The sequence below is a fragment of the Engystomops pustulosus genome, chromosome 2 (genome assembly GCF_040894005.1).
Source record: "Engystomops pustulosus chromosome 2, aEngPut4.maternal, whole genome shotgun sequence".
NCBI classification, from domain to species: Eukaryota; Metazoa; Chordata; class Amphibia; order Anura; family Leptodactylidae; genus Engystomops; species Engystomops pustulosus.
Genome location: NC_092412.1, coordinates 1405380 through 1432197, shown reverse-complemented (window position 1 = coordinate 1432197; position 26818 = coordinate 1405380). Strand labels below are relative to the sequence as shown.

Genomic DNA, 26818 nt, shown 5'->3' with positions numbered 1-26818 from the left:
GACCTGATCACCTCCTCCAGCCTGTGATCTCCTCATCTTCTCCTCTGTCCGGCCCCCACCTGCTAATGAGCTGAGAGTCAGACACTAATCCACATCTCAGCCATCACCAAGAGGAAGAAGATCTGCAGCTATGGGTGAGTGAGATCCCAGCCATACACCTGAGGATTAACCCTAAGAGCTGACAATCCATCTGCACATTGTCTACCCCGCGGTCTTCTTCTATGGGGGCAGATGATGATGATATTACCACTACCTTGTGTTCTGATGAGGCTTTTGCATCCTACTACCCAAACTTCTCCACGTACGCAGTCACAGAGCGTCGATCATCCTTCTACTTGTCGTCATTCACAACCGTTGTTCCTCTATTCTGGAGTTTTCTCTTTGGAGAGATTTGGCCTCCAGGAGATGATCTTGGGGATCATAGACTGAACTGTGGGTCCATGAAGGGTCCTGCATGGTTATAACAGCTCCTCCTCTGGATGTGTATGTGTGCTCCTATAGAAGGTGTATGGAAAGTATACGTCCTGTGGATAGAGTATGACCATAGGAGGAGGAAAGAGTATTGTACAGTATAATAGAGGAATCTGGATGGAGAATCCAATAAAGAGAAATCTATGGATAGATGTGTGTATTGAGGGTCCCAAAAAGAGGGATTAGTATGGAGGCTCCAATAATGAGGAATGACTATGGAAGGTCCTATAGATGAGGAAGGAGGCTCCTAAGAAGGAGGATCAAGTAATGATGGTCCTATGGAAGGTCCTATAGAGAAGGAACAAGTATGGAAGGTCCTATAGAGGAGGAAAGACTATGGAAGGTCCTATAGTAAAGGAATTGGTATGGAGGGTCCTATATAGGAGGATTGAGAATGGAAGGTCCTATGGAGAAGGAATTTGTGTGGAATGTCCTATAGAGGAGGAAGGAGTATGGAAGGTCCTATAGTGGAGAAACGAGTATGGAGGGCCCCATGGATAGGAGTGATAATGAACTGGGCCGGGGCCAGCACTGGGAATACCTGGGCAAGTGTCGGGGCCGAGGGCTGCTGGGGGGGTCCACAGAAGACTGGACATATGGAATTCAGGGGGACCGTATCTAATGAATCCATAGGGTGTGAGAGGGGCTAGGGAATATTTTGGGGAGATTGTTTTAGTTTCTGAATTTAGCCGTGTGAGTTCTCCTGTGCTGCAGTGTCCACTAGTTCTTCTATACATTCTCTGTATCCTCCCGTACTGCAGTGTCCACTAGTTCTTCTATACATTCCCTGTGTCCTCTCGTGCTGCAGCGTCCACTACTTTTTCTATGCATTCCCTTTGTCCTCCCGTGCTGCTGTATCCACTACTTCTTCTATGCATTGCCTGTGTCCTTCCCTCTGAAGCATCCACTAGTTCTTCTATACATTCCCTGTGTCCTCCCATGCTGCAGCATCCACTAGTTCTTCTATACATTCCCTGTGTCCTCCCATGTTGCAGCATCCACTAGTTCTTTTATACATTCCCTGTGTCCTCCCATGCTGCAGCGTCCACTAGTTCTTCTATACATTCCCTGTGTCCTCCCATGCTGCAGCGTCCACTAGTTCTTCTATACATTCCCTGTGTCCTCCCATGCTGCAGCGTCCACTAGTTCTTCTATGCATTCCCTGTGTCCTCCCATGCTGCAGCATCCACTAGTTCTTCTATACATTCCCTGTGCCCTCCCATACTGCAGTGTCCACTAGTTCTTCTATACATTCCCTGTGTCCTCTCGTGCTGCAGCGTCCACTACTTTTTCTATGCATTCCCTTTGTCCTCCCGTGCTGCTGTATCCACTACTTCTTCTATGCATTGCCTGTGTCCTTCCCTCTGAAGCATCCACTAGTTCTTCTATACATTCCCTGTGTCCTCCCATGCTGCAGCATCCACTAGTTCTTCTATACATTCCCTGTGTCCTCCCATGTTGCAGCATCCACTAGTTCTTTTATACATTCCCTGTGTCCTCCCATGCTGCAGCGTCCACTAGTTCTTCTATACATTCCCTGTGTCCTCCCATGCTGCAGCGTCCACTAGTTCTTCTATACATTCCCTGTGTCCTTCCCTCTGCAGCATCCACTAGTTCTTCTATACATTCCCTGTGTCCTCCCATGCTGCAGCATCCACTACTTCTTCTATGCATTCCCTGTGTCCTCCCATGCTTCAGCGTCCACTAGTTCTTCTATACATTCCGTGTCCTCTCGTGCTGCAGCATCCACTAGTTCTTCTATACATTCCCTGTGCCCTCCCGTACTGCAGCGTCCACTAGTTCTTCTATACATTCCCTGTGTCCTCCTGTGCTGCAGCGTCCACTACTTCTTCTATGCATTCCCTGTGTCCTCCCTTGCTGCAGCGTCCACTACTTCTTCTATACATTGCCTGTGTCCTCCCGTGCTGCAGCATCCAGTAGTTATTCTATGCATTCCCTGTGTCCTTCCCTCTGCAGCATCCACTAGTTCTTCTATGCATTCCCTGTGTCCTCCCATGCTGCAGCATCCACTAGTTCTTCTATACATTCCCTGTGTCCTCCCATGCTGCAGCGTCCACTAGTTCTTCTATGCATTCCCTGTGTCCTCCCGTGCTGCAGCATCCACTAGTTCTTCTATACATTCCCTGTGCCCTCCCGTACTGCAGCGTCCACTAGTTCTTCTATACATTCCCTGTGTCCTCCCATGCTGCAGCGTCCACTAGTTCTTCTATACATTCCCTGTGTCCTCCCATGCTGCAGCGTCCACTAGTTCTTCTATACATTCCCTGTGTCCTCCCATGCTGCAGCGTCCACTAGTTCTTCTATGCATTCCCTGTGTCCTCCCATGCTGCAGCATCCACTAGTTCTTCTATACATTCCCTGTGCCCTCCCATACTGCAGTGTCCACTAGTTCTTCTATACATTCCCTGTGTCCTCTCGTGCTGCAGCGTCCACTACTTTTTCTATGCATTCCCTTTGTCCTCCCGTGCTGCTGTATCCACTACTTCTTCTATGCATTGCCTGTGTCCTTCCCTCTGAAGCATCCACTAGTTCTTCTATACATTCCCTGTGTCCTCCCATGCTGCAGCATCCACTAGTTCTTCTATACATTCCCTGTGTCCTCCCATGTTGCAGCATCCACTAGTTCTTTTATACATTCCCTGTGTCCTCCCATGCTGCAGCGTCCACTAGTTCTTCTATACATTCCCTGTGTCCTCCCATGCTGCAGCGTCCACTAGTTCTTCTATACATTCCCTGTGTCCTTCCCTCTGCAGCATCCACTAGTTCTTCTATACATTCCCTGTGTCCTCCCATGCTGCAGCATCCACTACTTCTTCTATGCATTCCCTGTGTCCTCCCATGCTTCAGCGTCCACTAGTTCTTCTATACATTCCGTGTCCTCTCGTGCTGCAGCATCCACTAGTTCTTCTATACATTCCCTGTGCCCTCCCGTACTGCAGCGTCCACTAGTTCTTCTATACATTCCCTGTGTCCTCCTGTGCTGCAGCGTCCACTACTTCTTCTATGCATTCCCTGTGTCCTCCCTTGCTGCAGCGTCCACTACTTCTTCTATACATTGCCTGTGTCCTCCCGTGCTGCAGCATCCAGTAGTTATTCTATGCATTCCCTGTGTCCTTCCCTCTGCAGCATCCACTAGTTCTTCTATGCATTCCCTGTGTCCTCCCATGCTGCAGCATCCACTAGTTCTTCTATACATTCCCTGTGTCCTCCCATGCTGCAGCGTCCACTAGTTCTTCTATGCATTCCCTGTGTCCTCCCGTGCTGCAGCGTCCACTAGTTCTTCTATACATTCCCTGTGCCCTCCCGTACTGCAGCGTCCACTAGTTCTTCTATACATTCCCTGTGTCCTCCCATGCTGCAGCGTCCACTAGTTCTTCTATACATTCCCTGTGTCCTCCCATGCTGCAGCGTCCACTAGTTCTTCTATACATTCCCTGTGTCCTCCCATGCTGCAGCGTCCACTAGTTCTTCTATACATTCCCTGTGTTCTCCCGTGCTGCAGCAGGGCCGCGCCTTCACAAACCGTTTACATAAGATAAGTTTCTGCGTCCGGACGCCGCTCTCTATATATAGACTTGTTATCAGTGGAAGTTGATGAGACAATATTATTCTTCATGATTATTGACCATGTGATTAGCAGACGCGGCGCGGTCCTCGCTCTACGTAGACGCAGAGAAATCCCGGTGACGACGCTTCCTGTTGTGGCGGCTGTTGTCATGGAGAACCGTGTGGCTCTGGATCATATATATATATATATATATATATATATATATATATATATATATATAGGTCCACAGATGGATGTACAATGTCTTCACCTCTTTTCTGTTTTTCCTTGCGTTTTCCTCCCACTCGGCGCTCAGTACACAATGGCCGACATTTACTAAGGTCCCTGCGCCACTTTTCTGTTGGTCTTGTCTCCACCACATTTGTGTCACACGTGACCGTTTTGTGCCGCGACTGCTCTATTCTTCATACGACACAAGTATCTGCACAAAAGAGGGGGGGGGGGCGTCGCAACGTGCTCCAGGGTGGTGTCCTCTGTCCAAGCAGTGCAGAACATGCACCAGAAATCATGAATCTGGCGCCAGCTGCCCACTAGACAGGACACAGCACAACAGCACATAGTACACAAGAAACCGCACATAGTACACACTGCATATAGTACACACCCTGTACCTAATACACACCCAGCACATAGTACACCCCCTGCACATAGTACACCCCCTGCACATAGTACACACTGCATATAGTACACACCCTGTACCTAATACACACCCAGCACATAGTACACCCCCTACACATAGTACACACACTGCACATAGTACACAGGACACTGCACATAGTACACAGGACACTGCACATAGTACACACCCCCTGCACATAATACACCCCCTGCACATAGTACACCCCCTGCACATAGTACACCCCCTGCACATAGTATACCCCCTGCACATAGTATACCCCCTGCACATAGTACACACCCCCTGCACATAGTATACACTGCACATAGTACACAGGACACTGCACATAGTACACAGGACCCTGAGCATAGTACACACTGCACACAACACAGGACACTGCACATAGTGTACACTACACATAGTACAACCCCTGCACATAGTACACACACCTTGCCCATAGTACAAACTGCACATAGTACACACTGCACATAGTACACACTGCACACAACACAGGACACTGCACATAATACACCCCCTACACATAGTACACACTGCACCTAGTACACACTACACAGGACACCGCACATAGTACACCCCCTGCAAATAGTACACACTGCACATAGTACACACTGCACACAACACAGGACACTGCACATAGTACACCCCTTGCACATAGTACACACTACACAGGACACCGCACATAGTACACCCCCTGCACATAGTACACCCCCTGCACATAGTACACCCCCTGCACATAGTACACCCCCTGCCCATAGTACACACACTGCACGTAATACACCCTGCACGTAATACACCCTGCACATAGTACACACTGCTCACTACACAGGACACTGCACATAGTACACCCCCTGCACATAGTACACCCCCTGCACATAGTACACACTGCACATAATACACCCTACACATAGTACACACTGCTCACTACACAGGACACTGCACATAGTACACACTGCACATAGTACACCCCCTGCACATAGTACACCCCCTGCACATAGTACACCGCCTGCACATAGTACACCGCCTGCACATAGTACACACACCCTGCACATAGTACACCCAGCACATAGTACACTGCACACTACACCACACATAGTACACACTGCACATAGTACACCCTGCACACAGTACACACACTGCACATAGTACACCCCCTGCACATAGTACACCCCCTTCACATAGTACAACCCCTGCACATAGTACAACCCCTGCACATAGTACAACCGCTGCACATAGTCTGCACCCTACACATAGTAAACACACACTGCACATAGTACACAACCCCTGCACATACTACACCCCCTTCACATAGTACACACTGCACATAGTACACACCCTGCACATAGTACACACCCTGCACATAGCACACAGGTCCCTGCACATAGTACACCCTGCACATAGTATACCCCCTGCACATAGCACACGGGACACTGCACATAGTACACACTGCACATAGTACACACTGCGCATAGTACACACCCTGCACATAGTACACACACCCTGCACATAGTATACCCAGCACATAGTACACACACCCTGCACATAGCACACACTGCACACAGTACACAACCCCTGCACATACTACACCCCCTACACATAGTACACACTGCACATTGTACACACCTTGCACATGGTACACACCCTGCACATAGTACACACCCTGCACATAGTACACACACCCTGCACATAGTACACCCAGCACATAGTACACTGCACACTACACCGCATATAGTACAGAATACGCATAGTACACACTGCACATAGTTCACACTGCGCACTACACAGGACCCTGCACATAGTACACACTGCACCTAGTACACACTGCACATAGTACACACACTGCACATAGTACACAGGACACTGCACATAGTACACACACTGCACTTAGTACACAGGATACTGCACATAGTACACAGGACACTGCACATAGTACACACTGCACATAGTACACACTGCACATAGTACACCCCCTGCACATAGTACACCCTGCACATAGTACACACTGCACATAGTACACCCCCTGCACATAGTACACCCCCTGCACATAGTACACACTGCACATAGTACACACTGCACATAGTACACCCCCTGCACATAGTACACACTGCACATAGTACACACTGCACATAGTACACACTGCACTGCTCCTAGTAAATGTGCCCCAATAGTCAGAACGTTAAAGCAATATTTTTGAATTTTGTAAGAATTTTGTAAGATTGTGGCTTTGGCTGAGGGTCACTTCAGGACATTCTCAGAGTTGTGTTGTCTACTCCTTACAAGGTTTTACACTTTCTGCACTCTAAGCAGCACCTCCAGCCCACCAGGGGTCCTGAGGTCCAGATTCTGGGAGCACGTAGAAAACACCAGGGTGACGTATAATGGTACTGACATGACCCATGAAAATACTCATCATTTGTGTTCCTCAGAACCTCAAAGCATTGAGATTAATCATGATATGACCTCTTGCAGGTGACGCCTTGCTGGGTAATATCACAAACACTAATGGCTCCAATATCACCGCCCTGGAGTTCACCTTCATCTGTTTCCCTGAAATCCACAGCTGGGACATCTCCGGACTTCTCCTGTTCTTCCTTTTGGTTGCCCTCATCTCCAATGTGGTGATGTTTGTGGTGGTTGTCATTGAGCCGAGGCTCCATCATCCTATGTACTACTTCCTGGCAATGCTCTCGGTGGTGGATATCTGCCTCAGCTCAGTCGCTGTCCCCAAAATTCTGTTTATGCTGTGGACCGGCTCCACGACAGTGACCGCCAAGGCTTGTTTCAGCCAGATGTTCTTCACTATCATGTTCTCAGCCTCCGAATCCTCCATATTCCTGGTCATGGCTTATGACCGCTATGTGGCTGTTTGTGATCCTCTCCATTACCCTTCCATCATCACCAAAAAATTTCTGGCCAAAGCTTGTGTGTTCATCGTGGTCAGAAACACGGCCGTGGCCTTGCCCATGCCTCTACTGGCCCTGCATCTGGATTACTGCTCCAACCGAGAAATCCTTCATTGCTTCTGCGAAAACATGTCTGTAGAGAAACTGTCCTGCAGCGATAATACCTCCAGCAGCGTCTACGGCCTGGTGACCTTCATTGTGGTTGGTGGCAGCGACATCCTGCTCATCATCATCTCATACTCAGTCATCCTACGGACGGTGGTGGTGGCTCGTTCCTTCAGCGCTGCCTCCAAGGCTTTCCGAACATGTGGATCCCACCTCATAGTCATCTGCATGTTCTACATCACCATCGCCACCACAATGGTGTCTAACCGAGCGCTCAAGGAGATCCCTCGCCCCGTACACGTTATTCTGTCCCTTCTTCATCATCTCCTGTCCCCAGCTCTGAACCCAGTGGTGTACGGCATCCTGACCAAGGAGATCCGCCATGGTATCCAGAGAATGCTAGGAAAGATGAAAGTGCATCCATGAGGTCTTGTACTCTCACAGGGAAAGATGTGGAGGAGGCGGCAAAACTCGTGAACATTGATTTTTCTAAGTTCTATTCATATTTATTCCAAAGAAATAACTGGTCGTAGAGTTACAAAGTATCCGGCAGAGGAAGCCGCGCTCACTGTGTCTACCATGGTAATGGTCGTGGGAGATGCGTTTGGAGCTGACCTTACAGCCGTGGTGGGGGGTTTCATACCCTGGTACATAATGAAACACCAGTTTCTACCACAGCCTCCTCCATACCCCTCCACTCACACTTGGTATATAGTTGGCAAAAGAGGGGAAGGTGCGCCAGGAATTGCGACTATTCCAGGGCTTGAAATCTGTAGAACAAGTTCTGATAAATACCCCCCCCCCCCCCGTGTGTTCTTCAATGTTAAGAGGGAACAAAACAACATCTTAAATTGGGGTCTGGAACTTTTTAGCTGAGATAACCATGAACGCCACATATGGCTGCGAGAGCCAAACAATATGTACATGCACCCAGTAGATTGGTAGCCCCACCAAATGCACCCAAGTAGGTATGTAGTAACATCACATGCCTCCAAGTATACAGGTAGCCCTAGCACATGCGCCCCAGTAGATAGGTAGCCCTAGCACATGCACCCCAGTAGATAGGTAGCCCTACCACATGTGCACCAGTAGATAGGTAGCCCTAGCACATGCATCCCGGTGTATAGCCAGCCACAGCACATGCACCCCGGTAGATAGGTAGCCACAGCACATGCTCCCAAGTAGATATGTAGTAACAGCACAAGCCTCCCAGTATATAGGTAGCACTAGCACACGTGCCCCAGTAGAAAGGTAGCCCTAGTACATGTGTCCCAGTAGATAGGAAGCTAGCATGTGCCCCCATAGATTGGTACCCCCAACAAATGCTCCCAAGTAGATATGTAGAAACAGCACATGCCCCTCAGTAGATAGGTAGTCCTAGCACATGCATCCCAGTAGACAGGTAGCCACAGCACATTCCCTCAATAGATAGGCCACTGCAGCACATGCCCCCAGAAGATCAGTAGTTATAGCACGGTAGTTACAGCCCCCCAGTAGATAGACAGCCACAGGAGATAGGTAGCCCCATATTTGTTAGCCCCAGAAGATGTGCCATATGACAATCATCACAACATAGATACGGGACCAGGACAATCATCGCTACTCAGAAACCAATACTACAATTACTACACAGATACAGGACCAGAACCAGGATTACTACTGGCTCAGAAGCAATATAACTACATAGATATGTTACCAGAACCAATATTAATACATAGATATGAACCAGAACCAAGCTTACTACATAGATATAGTACCAGAACCAAGCTTACTACATAAATATAGTACCAGAACCAAGCTTACTACATAGATTTAGTACCAGAACCAAACTTACTACATAGATATTATTATCTATTTGGATAAACCATTTTTGAAGGTATGTTAAAGGGAACCTGTCACCAGCCAAAGCATTTAAACTACAAGACCTTATGGCCGGTACCTTATAGCCGGTACCTTATGGCCGGTTGCCTGTCTGCTGGTCATGTCTATATAAAGGCCCAACGCTGCATGAAAATTGAGGCAATATCCAGAGCCTCCTTCCAGTCAGTGGGGTGGGGTCAACCAGGCACCCCCACTCCCGGCTGTTTCGTCACCTAACCCTTCCTCCTTCTCTCACTTTAGCAGTGGCAGACCCTTTCCTCCCTGCTCCTTGTCGACTCCCCATCCTGCCGCAGTATTACCTGATTTCTTGTGCATGCGCATGACCCAGGCAATTGCTGACTCGGTGAAAATTGAGATGAAAGGAAATCAGTCAAGTGCACTCCATCCGGGCCCGTATAACTCGCCTCCTCCTCAAGCAAGTCATGACGTACCACCAAGCCTCCATTCAATCGCATAAACTTTGAGACGCTTTTATTTATCTTCTTCCGTGTACGATTAAGAGCCTGCACCGACACCGCATTTCTCCACCTTGATCTGCGGACCATCTCAGACCAAACCAACAGACATCCCGCATGCTCATCCAACAGCCATAACAAATCCCTTTTTATTGTCTTAATTAATGGCCGCATCGGAAAACTACCAACATCGTTACCCCCCACATGCAACACCAACACGTCAGGTACCCCCCACTTTTTGAAGGAGTGTGAACAATATTCCCCTTCTCTTAACCCCAGTCCCTTTATGCATGCACGAAAAACTGCCACAAATTGATATCTAGTTAGGGGAGACCCATCCAAAAATGCCTCATACCTCGCTACTGGGCACACCACCTGACCTCCCAATCTGCGCAAGGTCACCAAAAAACCCCTACCATACCTATCAGTTTTCGACCCCACCAACGTAATCCTCAAATCATCATTCCCCAGCATAACCTGGTGCAATTGAATACCCCCCGGGCTACTTTTACTGGGACTATCCAACACACCCACCCGAAACGCCCCAAAAAACGCCCAGGAAAAAACTACACTAAACAAAACCTGTTCATACTCCGACACACAAACCGCTGGTCTAACAGCTCATGCAACAGGTTGAACAACACCGGTCTCCTGCCATCAGGAAGACCCCCCCCCCCGCCTAACATATCCCTTAACAGCCTGCCTAACAATGAACGACTGCGTATCATCCACCCCACCGCAAAGTTTAAACATGAATGATAATGCAGCCAATGACCTCTGAACCCCAGCCCTAGAAATGCCCTTTTCTAACAACTCTGACACATAACAAATCAATGCCTCCCCTCTAACCCACGACAGTCCCCCAGCACACCAATCATCCTGAAAAAGAAACCACGACTTCCATACCTTCTGATATGCCAACCACATAGATGGCGCCAACAATCTCTGAATCCAATATAAGATACTTAAGTTACCAACTCCCATACCGCGTCCGGGCACAACTTCGGCTCCTTTGCCGCCCCCGGCACCAGCTCCCTGAATTTTTCCAGCTGTGGGCGAGATAGAGCATCCGCTATAGTGTTATCTACTACTGGAACATGAACTGCCCGAAACATCACATTCCAATCCAAGCAGCGTAACACCAAATAACGCAACAAAACAATAACTTCTGGGGAAGATGCCGTTTGCTGGTTAATGACCTGTACTACCGACATGTTGTCACAATGAACACAACACATTTGTCAGCTAGCTGACTCCCCCACAATTCCACTGACATAACAATCGGGAATAGCTCTAACAAACACAAATTAGCCATCAGACCCCTTTCCACCCAATGCCTAGGCCACTGCCCAGCACACCATTCACCGTCAAAGAAAGCCCCGTAACCCACAGCTCCAGCTGCATCAGTGTACAGGTGCCGCTCCATGTTGGAAATCGGAGCAGCCATCCACAATGTCCGCCCATTGTATTTTGCCAAAAAACTGTCCCAAACCAGCAAATCAGCTCTGTGCCCGCAGTCTGATAAAATGATCTGGCCTACGCACCCCCGCTGTTGCCTGTGCTAGCCGCCGACAAAAAACCCTCCCTATTGGCATAATGCGACAAGCGAAATTCAGTTTTCCCAACAATGATTGCAACTGACGCAGCGTGAGTTTTTTCTTCACTAATGCTTCCTGGACTCCCAAACGAAGATCGTCTAGCTTAGACTCTGGCAACTGACACTCCATCCTCTCTGAGTCTATTTCAATGCCCAAAAAACACAGTGTCGTCACAGGACCCTCCGTTATTTCTGCTGCCAATGGCACCCCAAACTCTGCAAATACCTTCTCTAACGTAGCAAGTAACACCTTACAGCCATAACCAGAGGCAGCCCCAACACACAAAAAAACGTCTAAATAATGTATAACTGACTTCGAACTAGACACCTCCCGGATGACCCACTCCAAGAATGTGCTAAATGCTTCAAAATATGCACATGAAATGGAGCAGCCCATCGGGAGGAATGCATCAACATAGTAATGATCTTCGAAACAACACCCCAACAGATGCATGGACTCCGGATGAACCAGTAGCAAACGCAAAAGCAGCCTCGATGTCAGCTTTTGCCATAAGGGCCCCCTGCCCTGTCCTGTCTTGGCTGGTGTCGCCGCTTCCCGGGCCCTTCCTCCGACTGTTCCCCATGCCGAACCTCCGACCTCTGCACGGACAGGAACCTGCTGCGCCTCCTCGTCTGATGCACCGCGGGACCTCTTCTGCTGGCCGCCTCCCGACGCACCGGCTGCCGCACTCGACCTCCGCTGACCCTGCCCGGAGAACCAGATGGGCTCAACCGCTCAGGAGGCCGAGAACGCCTGGAGCTGGCCGGTTGCCCGGGTGAGTCGTTGCTGTCCATAGCCTGCAACTGGCTCTTCACCCACTCCGGGCCCTTAGCCCTGGCCTGCTCCCTCATCCTCTCTAAAAAGGCGTCAACCTCTGCCATTCTCTTATTCTGCTTTTAAAACTACCCCACCTACTCCTAAGCCTAACTATACCACTGTTAGGCCCTAATCTCTAGACACTAACCTGACAACCTCCTCTGACAATTTTCTCAAGCCAAAAGATGGCTACCCTTCCTAAGCCCCATATAAATACCCCTCACTATCTACTCCCCCCAGCTCAAAAACCCACCTATCATCTTAACACCCCCCATGACCACTCCACCCATCATTTTCTCTCCTCTCATCCCTGCAGCCGACTTGCAGCCGGCTACGTGCTAACAGTCTTTTCTGCTACAGCCATGCAATGTACAGAGAAACGGGTGCACTGCGCATGCGCCACTGCTCCCCCACTTTGGCATAGCATAAAATATAAGAACATGCACGCCAAGGCAGCGTGGCTGGCGAGCTCATACGGTATCCCGAGCAGCGGACAAACAGCGCATGTGCAGTGTACCCGTTTCTCCATCTGTGTACATAAAGGGCCAGTGCAGAGAAGACCAGCACCCTGCAAATATGTGAGTCAAGCGAGTCAAGCGAGACCGCGGCAGGAGAAACAGGGATACAGGGCCCGCAACGGCTACAGGGGAAGAAGGGGACACGGTGAGGTAATGAACCCGGCGTAAGGAGGGGCCTGGGTGACAGTTGTGCAAAGAACCCCACCCCCCTGACTAATTTTTTGGGCATCGCGCACAGACAACTAGCCATCTAGGGATATTTTGTAGTATAAAAGGGCTTCTGCTGCTGAAAGGTTCCCTTTACGTATCACTCACCATTTTCCGTCATGGAGGAGCATGAAATGTGTAGAAAATAAATCCTAAACATAATCCCCAAGACTGAGGAGCGGGAGATCGGCCTCCGATTGTGCAGTCACGGAGTCACAGTAAAGCCACCGCCTCCCGGCTCCTCCTGAGATTGTCCAAGGTTTGAAATAAATGAATAAAATGCATTTGGGTAATAAATTGTCTGTATCTTCACTTTCTCCCGATGACTCGAGGTGGGCTGTGCCTATCCGAAAAGGGGGAGCACCATCGCCCCAGGGAGTAGGGGTCAGGGGCAGCCTCTGGTGATGGCGAGACCCTCCCTAAACCTCAGGCTGCCATCACATCTCGTAAAGATTCCCAACGTGTCCTTACAACGAGGAGCCGCAGCACTTTGTGGGACCTCCCTGAAGGGGTGGGGACTAGGTGAAGGCTCTACTTAATAGGGAGACATCTTGGATTTTAACATCACATACAAGGGTTCTTCAAGGACTAAATTCTAAAAAGGATGTTATGTATTTATACTGCTACTTCCCACTATTTACAATCTATAATCCATATGCCGTTCTTAAATGTTGTGCTCACCGTGCTGCGCCTGGGGGGCTCCATTGGCATCTGCAGGGACATATATCCAGCCGCAAGTCTATACGTCCCCACAATGGCCAAAGAATGAGACCCTAAGCTGCAATAGTATCAAAATGTCTCACAATTGTTCCATCTTCTGCTTTGCACCAAATTTGTGACTTTCTTTACCCACCAATAATCTACTGCAGATTTATTGCTTCAATCCAAATGTTCTGGACAGATTTATAAAGTGCGTCTTTTTGTGGCTTAAACAGCTTCGTAAATGTGGCAAATGAGGTGGATGCACAACTTTTTGGTAAAAGTTGGGGGGGGGTTGTTAGTTTGATGCAAGTCTGTGCAAAGTCTGACATTACACTCTGCGTGCGCCAAAATTATTATTTACATAGATTTGTGATTTGGCGCAAATTCCACTTAGGTGCAAGTTATAGCTCAAATTTATGGCAGTCCCCACCCGGGTCTATGTTGTGACTTTTGTTGGGGTTTTTGTGACTTTTTACACGACTTTAGGGGCTAGAGACACTTTTATGAATCTGACTCCAGCGGACAGATATAGACGGGTCTCAAGGAGCCGCCTAATGATAATTAACCCCCCATAGAACTGTCACAGTTTTGCAAGTGTCTTTGGTTCTTGCACAAGTCTTTAATTAGTGCTTTACTGAGCCAAATAACAACCCCACTACTGAGCCTAATACTGACCTTGATACTGAGCAAAATAACGACCCCAATACTGAGCCTAATACTGATCTTAAAACTGAGCCTAATACTGACCTTGATACTGTGCCTAATAACAACCCCACTACTGAGCCTAATACTGACCTTGATACTGTGCCAAATAACAACCCCAATACTGAGCCTAATACTGACCTTGATACTGTGCGTAATAACAACCCCACTACTGAGCCTAATACTGACCTTGATACTGAGCCAAATAACAACCCCACTACTGAGCCTAACACTGACCTTGATACTGAGCCAAATAACAACCCCAATACTGAGCCTAATACTGACCTTAAAACTGAGCCTAATACTGACCTTGATAGTGTGCCTAATAACAACCCCACTACTGAGCCTAATACTGACCTTGATACTGAGCCAAATAACAACCCCAATACTGAGCCTAATACTGACCTTAAAACTGAGCCTAATAACAACCCCACTACTGAGCCTAATACTGACCTTGATACTGAGCCTAATAACAACCCCACTACTGAGCCTAATACTGACCTTGATACTGAGCCTAATAACAACCCCACTACTGAGCCTAATACTGACCTTAAAACTGAGCCTAATACTGACCTTAATACTGTGCCTAATAACAACCCCAATATTGAGCCTAATACTGTCCCTGATACTGTGCCTAATAACAACCCCACTACTGAGCCTGATACTGAGCCAAATAACAACCCAACTACTGAGCCTAATACTGACCTTGATACTGTGCGTAATAACAACCCCAATACTGAGCCTAATACTGACCTTGATGCTGTGCGTAATAACAACCCCAATACTGAGCCTAATACTGACCTTGATACTGTGCCTAATACTGATCCTAATAATGTCAAATACTGAGCCGATACTGAGTCTAATACAGACCCCAATATTGAGCCTAATATTGACCCTGATACTGAGCCTAATAACAACCCCAATACTGAGCCTAATACTGACCTTGATACTGAGCCTAATAACAACCCCACTACTGAGCCTAATACTGACCTTGATATTGTGCCTAATACTGATCCTAATAATGTCAAATACTGAGCCGATACTGAATCTAATACAGACCCCAATATTGAGCTTAATATTGACCCTGATACTGAGCCTAGTAACGAGCCTACTACTGACTCCGATGCAATACTGAGCCTAATACTGACCTTAAAACTGAGCCTAATAACAACCCCACTACTGAGCCTAATACTGACCTTGATACTGAGCCTAATAACAACCCCACTACTGAGCCTAATACTGACCTTGATACTGAGCCTAATAACAACCCCACTACTGAGCCTAATACTGACCGTAAAACTGAGCCTAATACTGACCTTAATACTGTGCCTAATAACAACCCCACTACTGAGCCTGATACTGAGCCAAATAACAACCCCACTACTGAGCCTAATACTGACCTTGATACTGTGCCGAATAACAACCCCACTACTGAGCCTGATACTGAGCCAAATAACAACCCAACTACTGAGCCTAATACTGACCTTGATACTGTGCGTAATAACAACCCCAATACTGAGCCTAATACTGACCTTGATACTGTGCGTAATAACAACCCCAATACTGAGCCTAATACTGACCTTGATACTGTGCCTAATACTGATCCTAATAATGTTAAATACTGAGCCGATGCTGAGTCTAATACAGACCCCAATATTGAGCCTAATATTGACCCTGATACTGAGCCTAATAACAACCCCAATACTGAGCCTAACACTGACCTTGATACTGAGCCTAATAACAACCCCAATACTGAGCCTAATACTGACCTTGATACTGTGCCTAATACTGATCCTAATAATGTCAAATACTGAGCCGATACTGAATCTAATACAGACCCCAATATTGAGCCTAATATTGACCCTGATACTGAGCCTAGTAACGAGCCTACTACTGACTCCGATGCCAAGCCTAATACTGACCCGATACTGACCCTAATACAGACCCCAATATTGAGCCTAATACTGACCCAATACTGAGCCTAATGTTGATCCTTATACTGTGCCTAATACTGAGCCTCATACAGACCCTGGTACTGAGCCTATTACTGACCCCGATACTGACCCTAATACCAAGCCTAATACCAACCTCGAGACTGAACCGAATACTGACCCCAAAACCGAGCCTAATACTGAGCCTAATACCGACTTCAATATTGAGCCTGATATCGACCATGATACTGAGCCAAATACCAGTCCTGATACTGAGCCTAATATTGACCCTGACACTGTCTCTCATGCCAACCAATCAGAGCTGAGCTATCGTTACCCCACAGCAGCTTATGGCTGATAGCACCCCCCCCCCCCCCATGGCTATATACATCTCATATCCTGGGGTGTAACTACAGTGGTAACAGCCATAGCAACCGCTATGGGGCCCACAGTGTCAGGGGGCCCCAGCATCCAACGTGACACACTAAAGAGTGGAGATTGTGCAGCATTATATCCATATTATGCTGCGCTTTGTACATCATAATATGCATGTAATATATATGTGATGTGTACATGTTGTATGTGTATACAGTGTATGGCGTCTGCATATACTGTATGTGTGTATATATGCTGTGTGTTTATATGTATGTGTGTATATATGCTGTGTGTTTATATGTATGTGTGTATATATGCTGTGTGTTTGTACATGTCACTGTATGTGGGAATACACTCACCGGCCACTTTATTAGGTACACCTGTCCAACTGCTCGTTAACACTTCATTTCTAATCAGCCAATCACATGGCGGCAGTGCATTTAGGCATGTAGACATGGTCAAGACAATCTCCTGCAGTTCTCCCGAGCATCAGTATGGGGAAGAAAGGTGATTTGATGCCTTTGAACGTGGCATGGTTGTTGGTGCCAGAAGGGCTGGTCTGAGTATTTCAGAAACTGCTGATCTACTGGGATTTTCACGCACAACCATCTCTAGGGTTTACAGAGAATGGTCCGAAAAAGAAAAAACATCCAGTGAGCGGCAGTTCTGTGGGCGGAAATGCCTTGTTGATGCCAGAGGTCAGAGGAGAATGGGCAGACTGGTTCGAGCTGATAGAAAGGCAACAGTGACTCAAATCGCCACCCGTTACAACCAAGGTAGGCAGAAGAGCATCTCTGAACGCACAGTACGTCCAACTTTGAGGCAGACGGGCTACAGCAGCAGAAGACCACACCGGGTGCCACTCCTTTCAGCTAAGAACAGGACACTGAGGATACAATTTGCACAAGCTCATCGAAATTGGACAGTAGAAGATTGGAAAAACCTTGCCTGGTCTGATGAGTCTCGATTTCTGCTGCGACATTCGGATGGTAGGGTCAGAATTTGGTACAACAACATGAAAGCATGGATCCATCCTGCCTTGTATCAGCGGGTCAGGCTGGTGGTGGTGGTGTCATGGATCCATCCTGCCTTGTATCAGCGGGTCAGGCTGGTGGGGGTGCTGTCATGGATCCATCCTGCCTTGTATCAGCGGGTCAGGCTGGTGGTGCTGGTGTCATGGATCCATCCTGCCTTGTATCAGCTGTCAGGCTGGTGGTGGTGGTGTCATGGATCCATCCTGCCTTGTATCAGCGGCTCAGGCTGGTGGTGGTGGTGTCATGGATCCATCCTGCCTTGTATCAGCGGCTCAGGCTGGTGGTGGTGGTGTCATGGATCCATCCTGCCTTGTATCAGCGGCTCAGGCTGGTGGTGGTGTCATGGATCCATCCTGCCTTGTATCAGCGGCTCAGGCTGGTGGTGGTGGTGTCATGGATCCATCCTGCCTTGTATCAGCGGCTCAGGCTGGTGGTGGTGGTGTCATGGATCCATCCTGCCTTGTATCAGCGGGTCAGGCTGGTGGTGGTGGTGTCATGGATCCATCCTGCCTTGTATCAGCGGGTCAGGCTGGTGGTGCTGGTGTCATGGATCCATCCTGCCTTGTATCAGCTGTCAGGCTGGTGGTGGTGGTGTCATGGATCCATCCTGCCTTGTATCAGCGGCTCAGGCTGGTGGTGGTGGTGTCATGGATCCATCCTGCCTTGTATCAGCGGCTCAGGCTGGTGGTGGTGGTGTCATGGATCCATCCTGCCTTGTATCAGCGGCTCAGGCTGGTGGTGGTGGTGTCATGGATCCATCCTGCCTTGTATCAGCGGGTCAGGCTGGTGGTGCTGGTGTCATGGATCCATCCTGCCTTGTATCAGCGGGTCAGGCTGGTGGTGGTGGTGTCATGGATCCATCCTGCCTTGTATCAGCGGCTCAGGCTGGTGGTGGTGGTGTCATGGATCCATCCTGCCTTGTATCAGCGGCTCAGGCTGGTGGTGGTGGTGTCATGGATCCATCCTGCCTTGTATCAGCGGGTCAGGCTGGTGGTGCTGGTGTCATGGATCCATCCTGCCTTGTATCAGCGGCTCAGGCTGGTGGTGCTGGTGTCATGGATCCATCCTGCCTTGTATCAGCGGGTCAGGCTGGTGGTGGTGGTGTCATGGATCCATCCTGCCTTGTATCAGCGGGTCAGGCTGGTGGTGCTGGTGTCATGGATCCATCCTGCCTTGTATCAGCGGCTCCGGCTGGTGGTGGTGGTGTCATGGATCCATCCTGCCTTGTATCAGCGGGTCAGGCTGGTGGTGATGGTGTCATGGTGTTGTTGCTGACCATGTCCATCCCTTTATGAGCACAATGTACCCTGTAACATCTGATGGCTACTTTCAGCAGGATAATGCGCCAGGTCATAAAGCTGGAATCATCTCAGACTGGTTTCTTGAACATGACAATGAGGTCACTGGACACAAATGGCTCCACAGTCACCAGATCTCAATCCAATAGAGCATCTTTGGGATGTGGTGGAACGGGAGATTCGCATCATGGATGTGCAGCCGACAAATCTGCGGCAACTGTGTGATGCCATCATGTCACTATGGACCAAAATCTCTGAGGAGCTTCCAGCACCTTGTTGTATCTATGCCACGAAGAATTGAGGCAGTTCTGAAGGCAAAAGGGGGTCCAACCCGTTACTAGCATGGTGGACCTAATAAAGTGGCTGGTGAGTGTATATAACACTGTCATCCTGTCTAAGGTCTTAGTCTTTATCCTCCGCAGAACATGTGGTTTCCCTGGTTCTGGAGCTGCAGCTGCTGTAGGAAGGTCTCGGCTGTGAGCAGCACCGGGGATCAGCCAGCAGGGGGCGCAGACACCTCCTCCAGGATCCCATCATTACACAGAGATGAGTTTGCCTGTAACACTGGCAGGGCTAAGTTATGTAAGGAGTGAACCCTGTAGTGCTGTTACTGTGAGGACGACGATGTATATAGAACCTGACAGTATATAAACCGAATGTATCTAATCCAATTGTGTATAACCGGACTGTATGGAACCAAGCTATATTCAAACTGACTGTATACAACCTGTAATCCGACTCTTTATGACCTGAGAGTACGTCGCCCAGTGGCCTTGTATCTCAATGACCATCTTCCTGTACCTCTTTTTGGAGATGACTTTGACCACTTCTCCTTTTTTGTTCCTGAAACACAAGGTCATTACTGTAAACACTTTCCTAACACTGACCCCTCAGTCCTTCCATCAGACCAGTCATGGCTGCCAGAGCACGGGGACCACTTACAAAACCACCTCTCTGTCGGTCCCTACTGTTCTCCTTATATTCATGAAACCGGAGGATCAGAAAGAACAGAGCTGAGGCCAGGGGCGTCACTAGGCTAAAAGATAAAGGGTCTGTGCCCCGGATGTTTTGTTCTGTGCTCCAGATGTTTGGTCTGTGCCCCAGATGGTTTGGTCTGTGCCCCGGATGTTTTGCCGGTGCCCCGGATGTTTGGTTTGTGCTCCGGATGTTTGATCTGTGCCCCGGATGTTTGGTCTGTGCTCCAGATGTTTGGTCTGTGCCCTGGATGGTTTGATCTGTGCCCCAGATGTTTGGTCTGTGCTCCGGATGTTTGATCTGTGCCCCGGATGTTTGGTCTGTGCTCCAGATGTTTGGTCTGTGCCCTGGATGTTTTGTCTGTGCCCCGGATGTTTTATCTGTGTCCCGGATGTTTTATCTGTGTCCCGGATGTTTGATCTGTGCCCCGGATGTTTGATCTGTGCCCCGGATGTTTGATCTGTGCCCCGGATGTTTGGTCTGTGCCCCAGATGTTTGGTCTGTGCCCCAGATGGTTTGGTCTGTGCTCCAGATGTTTGTTCTGTGCTCCGGATGTTTGATCTGTGCCCCAGATGTTTGGTCTGTACCCCGGATGTTTTGCCGGTGCCCCGGATGTTTTGGTCTGTGCCCCGGATGTTTTGGTTTGTGCTCCGGATGTTTGGTCTGTGCTCCAGATGTTTGGTCTGTGCCCCGGATGTTTGGTCTGTGCCCCGGATGTTTGGTTTGTGCTCCGGATGTTTGGTCTGTGCTCCAGATGTTTGGTCTGTGCCCCGGATGTTTTATCTGTTCCCCGGATGTTTGGTCTGTGCCCCGGACTTCCTATATACAGCCAGTACTACCTCAGCCCGGCTACTACCAGACACATCCTGTATACAGCCAGTACACATACAGACAATACACAACTCTTGGATAACGTCTAGGATACCTCAGTGGTGGATACAGTCTAGGACACCTCAGTGGTGGGATACAGTCTAGGACACCTCAGTGGAGGGATACAGTCTAGGACATCTCAGTGGTGGGATACAGTCTAGGACACCTCAGTGGTGGGATACAGTCTAGGACAGCTCAGTGGTGGGATACAGTCTAGGGCACCTCAGTGGTGGGATACAGTCTAGGACATCTCAGTGGTGGGATACAGTCTAGGACACCTCAGTGGTGGATACAGTCTAGGACACCTCAGTGGTGGGATGCAGTCTAGGACACCTCAGTGGTGGGATGCAGTCTAGGAAAGCTCAGTGGTGGGATACAGTCTAGGACACCTCAGTGGTGGGGTACAGTCTAGGACACCTCAGTGGTGGGATACAGTCTAGGACACCTCAGTGGTGGGATACAGTCTAGGACACCTCAGTTGTGGATACGGTGTATTACACGTCAGTCGTGGATATAGTCTAGGACACCTCAGTGGTGGATACAGTCTAGGACACCTCAGTGGTGGATACAGTCTAGGACACCTCAGTGGTGGGATACAGTCTAGGACACCTCAGTGGTGGGATACAGTCTAGGACACCTCAGTTGTGGATACGGTGTATTACACGTCAGTCGTGGATATAGTCTAGGACACCTCAGTGGTGGATACAGTCTAGGACACCTCAGTGGTGGATACAGTCTAGGACACCTCAGTGGTGGATACAGTCTAGGACACCTCACTGGTGGGATGCAGTCTAGGACACCTCAGTGGAGGGATACAGTCTAGGACACCTCAGTGGTGGATACAGTCTAGGATACCTCAGTGGTGGATACAGTCTAGGACACCTCAGTGGTGGGATACAGTCTAGGACACCTCAGTGGTGGATACAGTCTAGGACACCTCAGTGGTGGGATACAGTCTAGGACACCTCAATGGTGGGATACAGTCTAGGACACCTCAGTGGTGGATACAGTCTAGGACACCTCAGTGGTGGATACAGTCTAGGACACCTCAGTTGCGGGATACAGTCTAGAACACCTCAATGGTGGGATACAGTCTAGGGCACCTCAGTGGTGGATACAGTCTAGGACACCTCAGTGGTGGGATACAGTCTAGGACACCTCAGTGGTGGATACAGTCTAGGACACCTCAGTGGTGGGGTACAGTCTCGGACACCTCAGTGGTGGGATACAGTCTAGGACACCTCAGTGGTGGATACAGTCTAGGACACTTTAGTGGTGGGGTACAGTCTAGGACACCTCAGTGGTGGGATACAGTCTAGGACACCTCAGTGGTGGATACAGTCTAGGACACCTCAGTGGTGGGATACAGTCTAGGACACCTCAGTGGTGGGATACAGTCTAGGACACCTCAGTGGTGGATACAGTCTAGGACACCTCAGTGGTGGATACAGTCTAGGACACCTCAGTGGTGGATATAGTCTAGTACACATCAGTGGTGGGATATAGTCTAGCAAACCTAAGTGGTGGGATGCAGCCTAGGACATCTTTGTGATACTCTATAGGACACCTCAGTGATGGATACAGTCTTGGACACCTCAGTGGTGGGATACAGTCTAGGACGCCTCAGTGGTGGATACAGTCTAGGACACGTCAGTGGTGGATACAGTCTAGGACATGTCAGTGGTGGATACAGTCTAGGACACGTCAGTGGTGGATACAGTCTAGGACACGTCAGTGGTGGATACAGTCTAGGACACCTCAGTGGTGGGATACAGTCTAGGACACCTCAGTGGTGGGATACAGTCTAGGACACCTTAGTGGTGGGATACAGTCTAGGACACCTCAGTGGTGGAATACAATCTAGGACACCTCAGTGGTGGATACGTGGATACAGTCTAGGACACCTCAGTGGTGGGATACAGTCTAGGACACCTCAGTGATGGATACAGTCTAGGACACCTCAGTGGTGGATACAGTCTAGGACACCTCAGTGGTGGGATATAGTCTAGGACACCTCAGTGGTGGGATACAGTATAGGACCCCTCAGTGGTGGGATACAGTCTAGGACACCTCAGTGGTGGGATACAGTCTAGGACACCTCAGAGGTGGGATACAGTCTAGGACACCTCAGTGGTGGATACAGTCTAGGACACCTCAGTGGTGGATACAGTATAAGACACCTCAGTGGTGGATATAGTCTAGTACACCTCAGTGGTGGGATACAGTCTAGGACACCTCAGTGGTGGGATACAGTCTAGGACACCTCAGTGGTGGGATACAGTCTAGGACACCTCAGTGGTGGATACAGTCTAGGGCACCTCAGTGGTGGGATACAGTCTAGGACACCTCAGTGGTGGAATACAGTCTAGGACACCTCAGTGGTGGGGTACAGTCTAGGACACCTCAGTGGTGGGATACAGTCTAGGACACCTCAGTGGTGGATACAGTCTAGGACACTTTAGTGGTGGGATACAGTCTAGGACACCTCAGTGGTGGGATACAGTCTAGGACACCTCAGTGGTGGGATACAGTCTAGTACACCTCAGTGGTGGGATACAGTCTAGGACACCTCAGTAGTGGGATACAGTCTAGGACACCTCAGTGGTGGGATACAGTCTAGGACACCTCAGTGGTGGGATACAGTCTAGGACGCCTTAGTGGTGGATACAGTCTAGGGCACCTCAGTGGTGGGATACAGTCTAGGACGCCTTAGTGGTGGGATACAGTCTAGGACACCTCAGTGGTGGGGTACAGTCTAGGACACCTCAGTGGTGGGATACAGTCTAGGACACCTCAGTGGTGGATACAGTCTAGAACACTTTAGTGGTGGGATACAGTCTAGGACACCTCAGTGGTGGGATACAGTCTAGGACACCTCATCGGTGGAATACAGTCTAGGACACCTCAGTGGTGGGATACAGTCTAGGACACCTCAGTGGTAGCATACAGTCTAGGACACCTCAGTGGTGGAATAAGGTCTAGGACACCTCAGTGGTGGGATACAGTCTAGGACACCTCATTGGTGGATACAGTCTAGGACACCTCAGTGGTGGATACAGTCTAGGACATCTCAGTGGTTGGATACAGTCTAGGACACCTCAGTGGTGGGATACAGTCTAGGACACCTCAGTGTTGGATACAGTCTAGGACACCTCAGTGGTGGATACAGTCTAGGACACCTCAGTGGTGGATACAGTCTAGGACACCTCAGTGGTGGATACAGTCTAGGACACCTCAGTGGTGGATACAGTCTAGGGCACCTCAGTGGTGGGATACAGTCTAGGACACCTCAGTGGTGGGATACAGTCTAGGACACCTCAGTGGTGGGATACAGTCTACGACACCTCAGTGGTGGGATACAGTTTAGGACACGTCAGTGGTGGATACAGTCTAGGACACCTCACTGGTAGGATGCAGTCTAGGACACCTCAGTGGTGGGATATAGTCTAGGACACCTCAGTGGTGGATACAGTCTAGGACACCTCAGTGGTGGGATACAGTCTAGGACACCTCAGTGGTGGATACAGTCTAGGACACCTCAGTGGTGGGATACAGTCTAGGACACCTCATCGGTGGAATACAGTCTAGGACACCTCAGTGGTGGGATACAGTCTAGGACACCTCAGTGGTAGCATACAGTCTAGGACACCTCAGTGGTGGAATAAGGTCTAGGACACCTCAGTGGTGGGATACAGTCTAGGACACCTCATTGGTGGATACAGTCTAGGACACCTCAGTGGTGGATACAGTCTAGGACATCTCAGTGGTTGGATACAGTCTAGGACACCTCAGTGGTGGGATACAGTCTAGGACACCTCAGTGTTGGATACAGTCTAGGACACCTCAGTGGTGGATACAGTCTAGGACACCTCAGTGGTGGATACAGTCTAGGACACCTCAGTGGTGGATACAGTCTAGGACACCTCAGTGGTGGATACAGTCTCGGGCACCTCAGTGGTGGGATACAGTCTAGGACACCTCAGTGGTGGGATACAGTCTAGGACACCTCAGTGGTGGGATACAGTCTACGACACCTCAGTGGTGGGATACAGTTTAGGACACGTCAGTGGTGGATACAGTCTAGGACACCTCACTGGTGGGATGCAGTCTAGGACACCTCAGTGGTGGGATACAGTCTAGGACACCTCAGTGGTGGGATACAGTCTAGGACACTTCAGTGGTGGATACAGTCTAGGACACCTCAGTGGTGGATACAGTCTAGGACACCTCAGTGGTGGGATACAGTCTAGGACACCTCAGTGGTGGATACAGTCTAGGACACCTCAGTGGTGGATACAGTCTAGGACACCTCAGTGGTGGGATACAGTCTAGGACACCTCAGTGATGGATACAGTCTAGGACACCTCAGTGGTGGATACAGTCTAGGACACCTCAGTGGTGGATACAGTCTAGGACACCTCAGTGGTGGGATACAGTGTCTAGGACACCTCAGTGGTGGATACAGTCTAGGACACCTCAGTGATGGATACAGTCTAGGACACCTCAGTGGTGGATACAGTCTAGGACACCTCAGTGGTGGATACAGTCTAGGACACCTCAGTGGTGGATACAGTCTAGGACACCTCAGTGGTGGGATACACTCTAGGACACCTCAGTGGTGGATACAGTCTAGGACACCTCAGTGGTGGGATACAGTCTAGGACACCTCAGTGGTGGATACAGTCTAGGACACCTCAGTGGTGGGATACAGTCTAGGACACCTCAGTGGTGGATACAGTCTAGGACACCTCAGTGGTGGATACAGTCTAGGACACCTCAGTGGTGGGATACAGTCTAGGACACCTCAGTGGGGGATACAGTCTAGGACACCTCAGTGGGGGATACAGTCTAGGACATCTCAGTGGTGGATACAGTCTAGGACACCTCAGTGGTGGGATACAGTCTAGGACACCTCAGTGGGGGATACAGTCTAGGACACCTCAGTGGTGGGATACAGTCTAGGACACCTCAGTGGGGGATACAGTCTAGGACACCTCAGTGGTGGGATACAGTCTAGGACACCTCAGTGGTGGATACAGTCTAGGACACCTCAGTGGTGGGATATAGTCTAGGACACCTCAGTGGTGGATACAGTCTAGGACACCTCAGTGGTGGGATACAGTCTAGGACACCTCATTGGTGGATACAGTCTAGGACACCTCAGTGGTGGGATACAGTCTAGGATACCTCAGTGGTGGATACAGTCTAGGACACCTCAGTGGTGGATACAGTCTAGGACACCTCAGTGGTGGGATACAGTCTAGGATACCTCAGTGGTGGATACAGTCTAGGACACCTCGGTGGTGGGATACAGTCTAGGACACCTCAGTGGTGGGATACAGTCTAGGATACCTCAGTGGTGGATACAGTCTAGGACACCTCAGTGGTGGATACAGTCTAGGACACCTCAGTGGTGGGATACAGTCTAGGACACCTCAGTATTACATGGTTCTTGTTCTCCTCAGGGTCTATCACATGCACTGCAGGTTCTTCTGATCCCTGTGTATTACAGCAGGATATGTCCCCCTCCCCCGCTTGTCCTAAGACTCTCAGACATGAGGTCTCTGGATTTGTCTTGTGATGTTTATTTACTATGAATCCTCAGTTCACACCATTCAGCTCCCGCCCTGACCCCACATCCATCTCCACCCCCAGAGGTCTCACCACACACAGACCTCCTGTCCCTGCAGTCTCTCCTCCCTCTGTGCAGTCTCTTCCCCCTCTCTCCTCCCTCTCTCCTCCCTCTGTGCAGTC

At 49.4% G+C, this 26818-nt stretch overlaps 1 protein-coding gene across 1 annotated transcript; it reads left to right on the top strand.

The window, feature by feature from the left end:
• Positions 1 to 952: 952 nt before the first annotated feature.
• On the top strand, positions 953 to 8128 carry LOC140119999 (olfactory receptor 56A4-like). The gene is made up of 2 exons (XM_072139420.1): positions 953 to 1085; positions 7164 to 8128. Exons 1-2 carry the CDS (start codon positions 953 to 955, stop codon positions 8126 to 8128), a joined length of 1098 nt encoding a protein of 365 aa, XP_071995521.1.
• The last annotated feature ends 18690 nt before the right edge of the window (positions 8129 to 26818 follow it).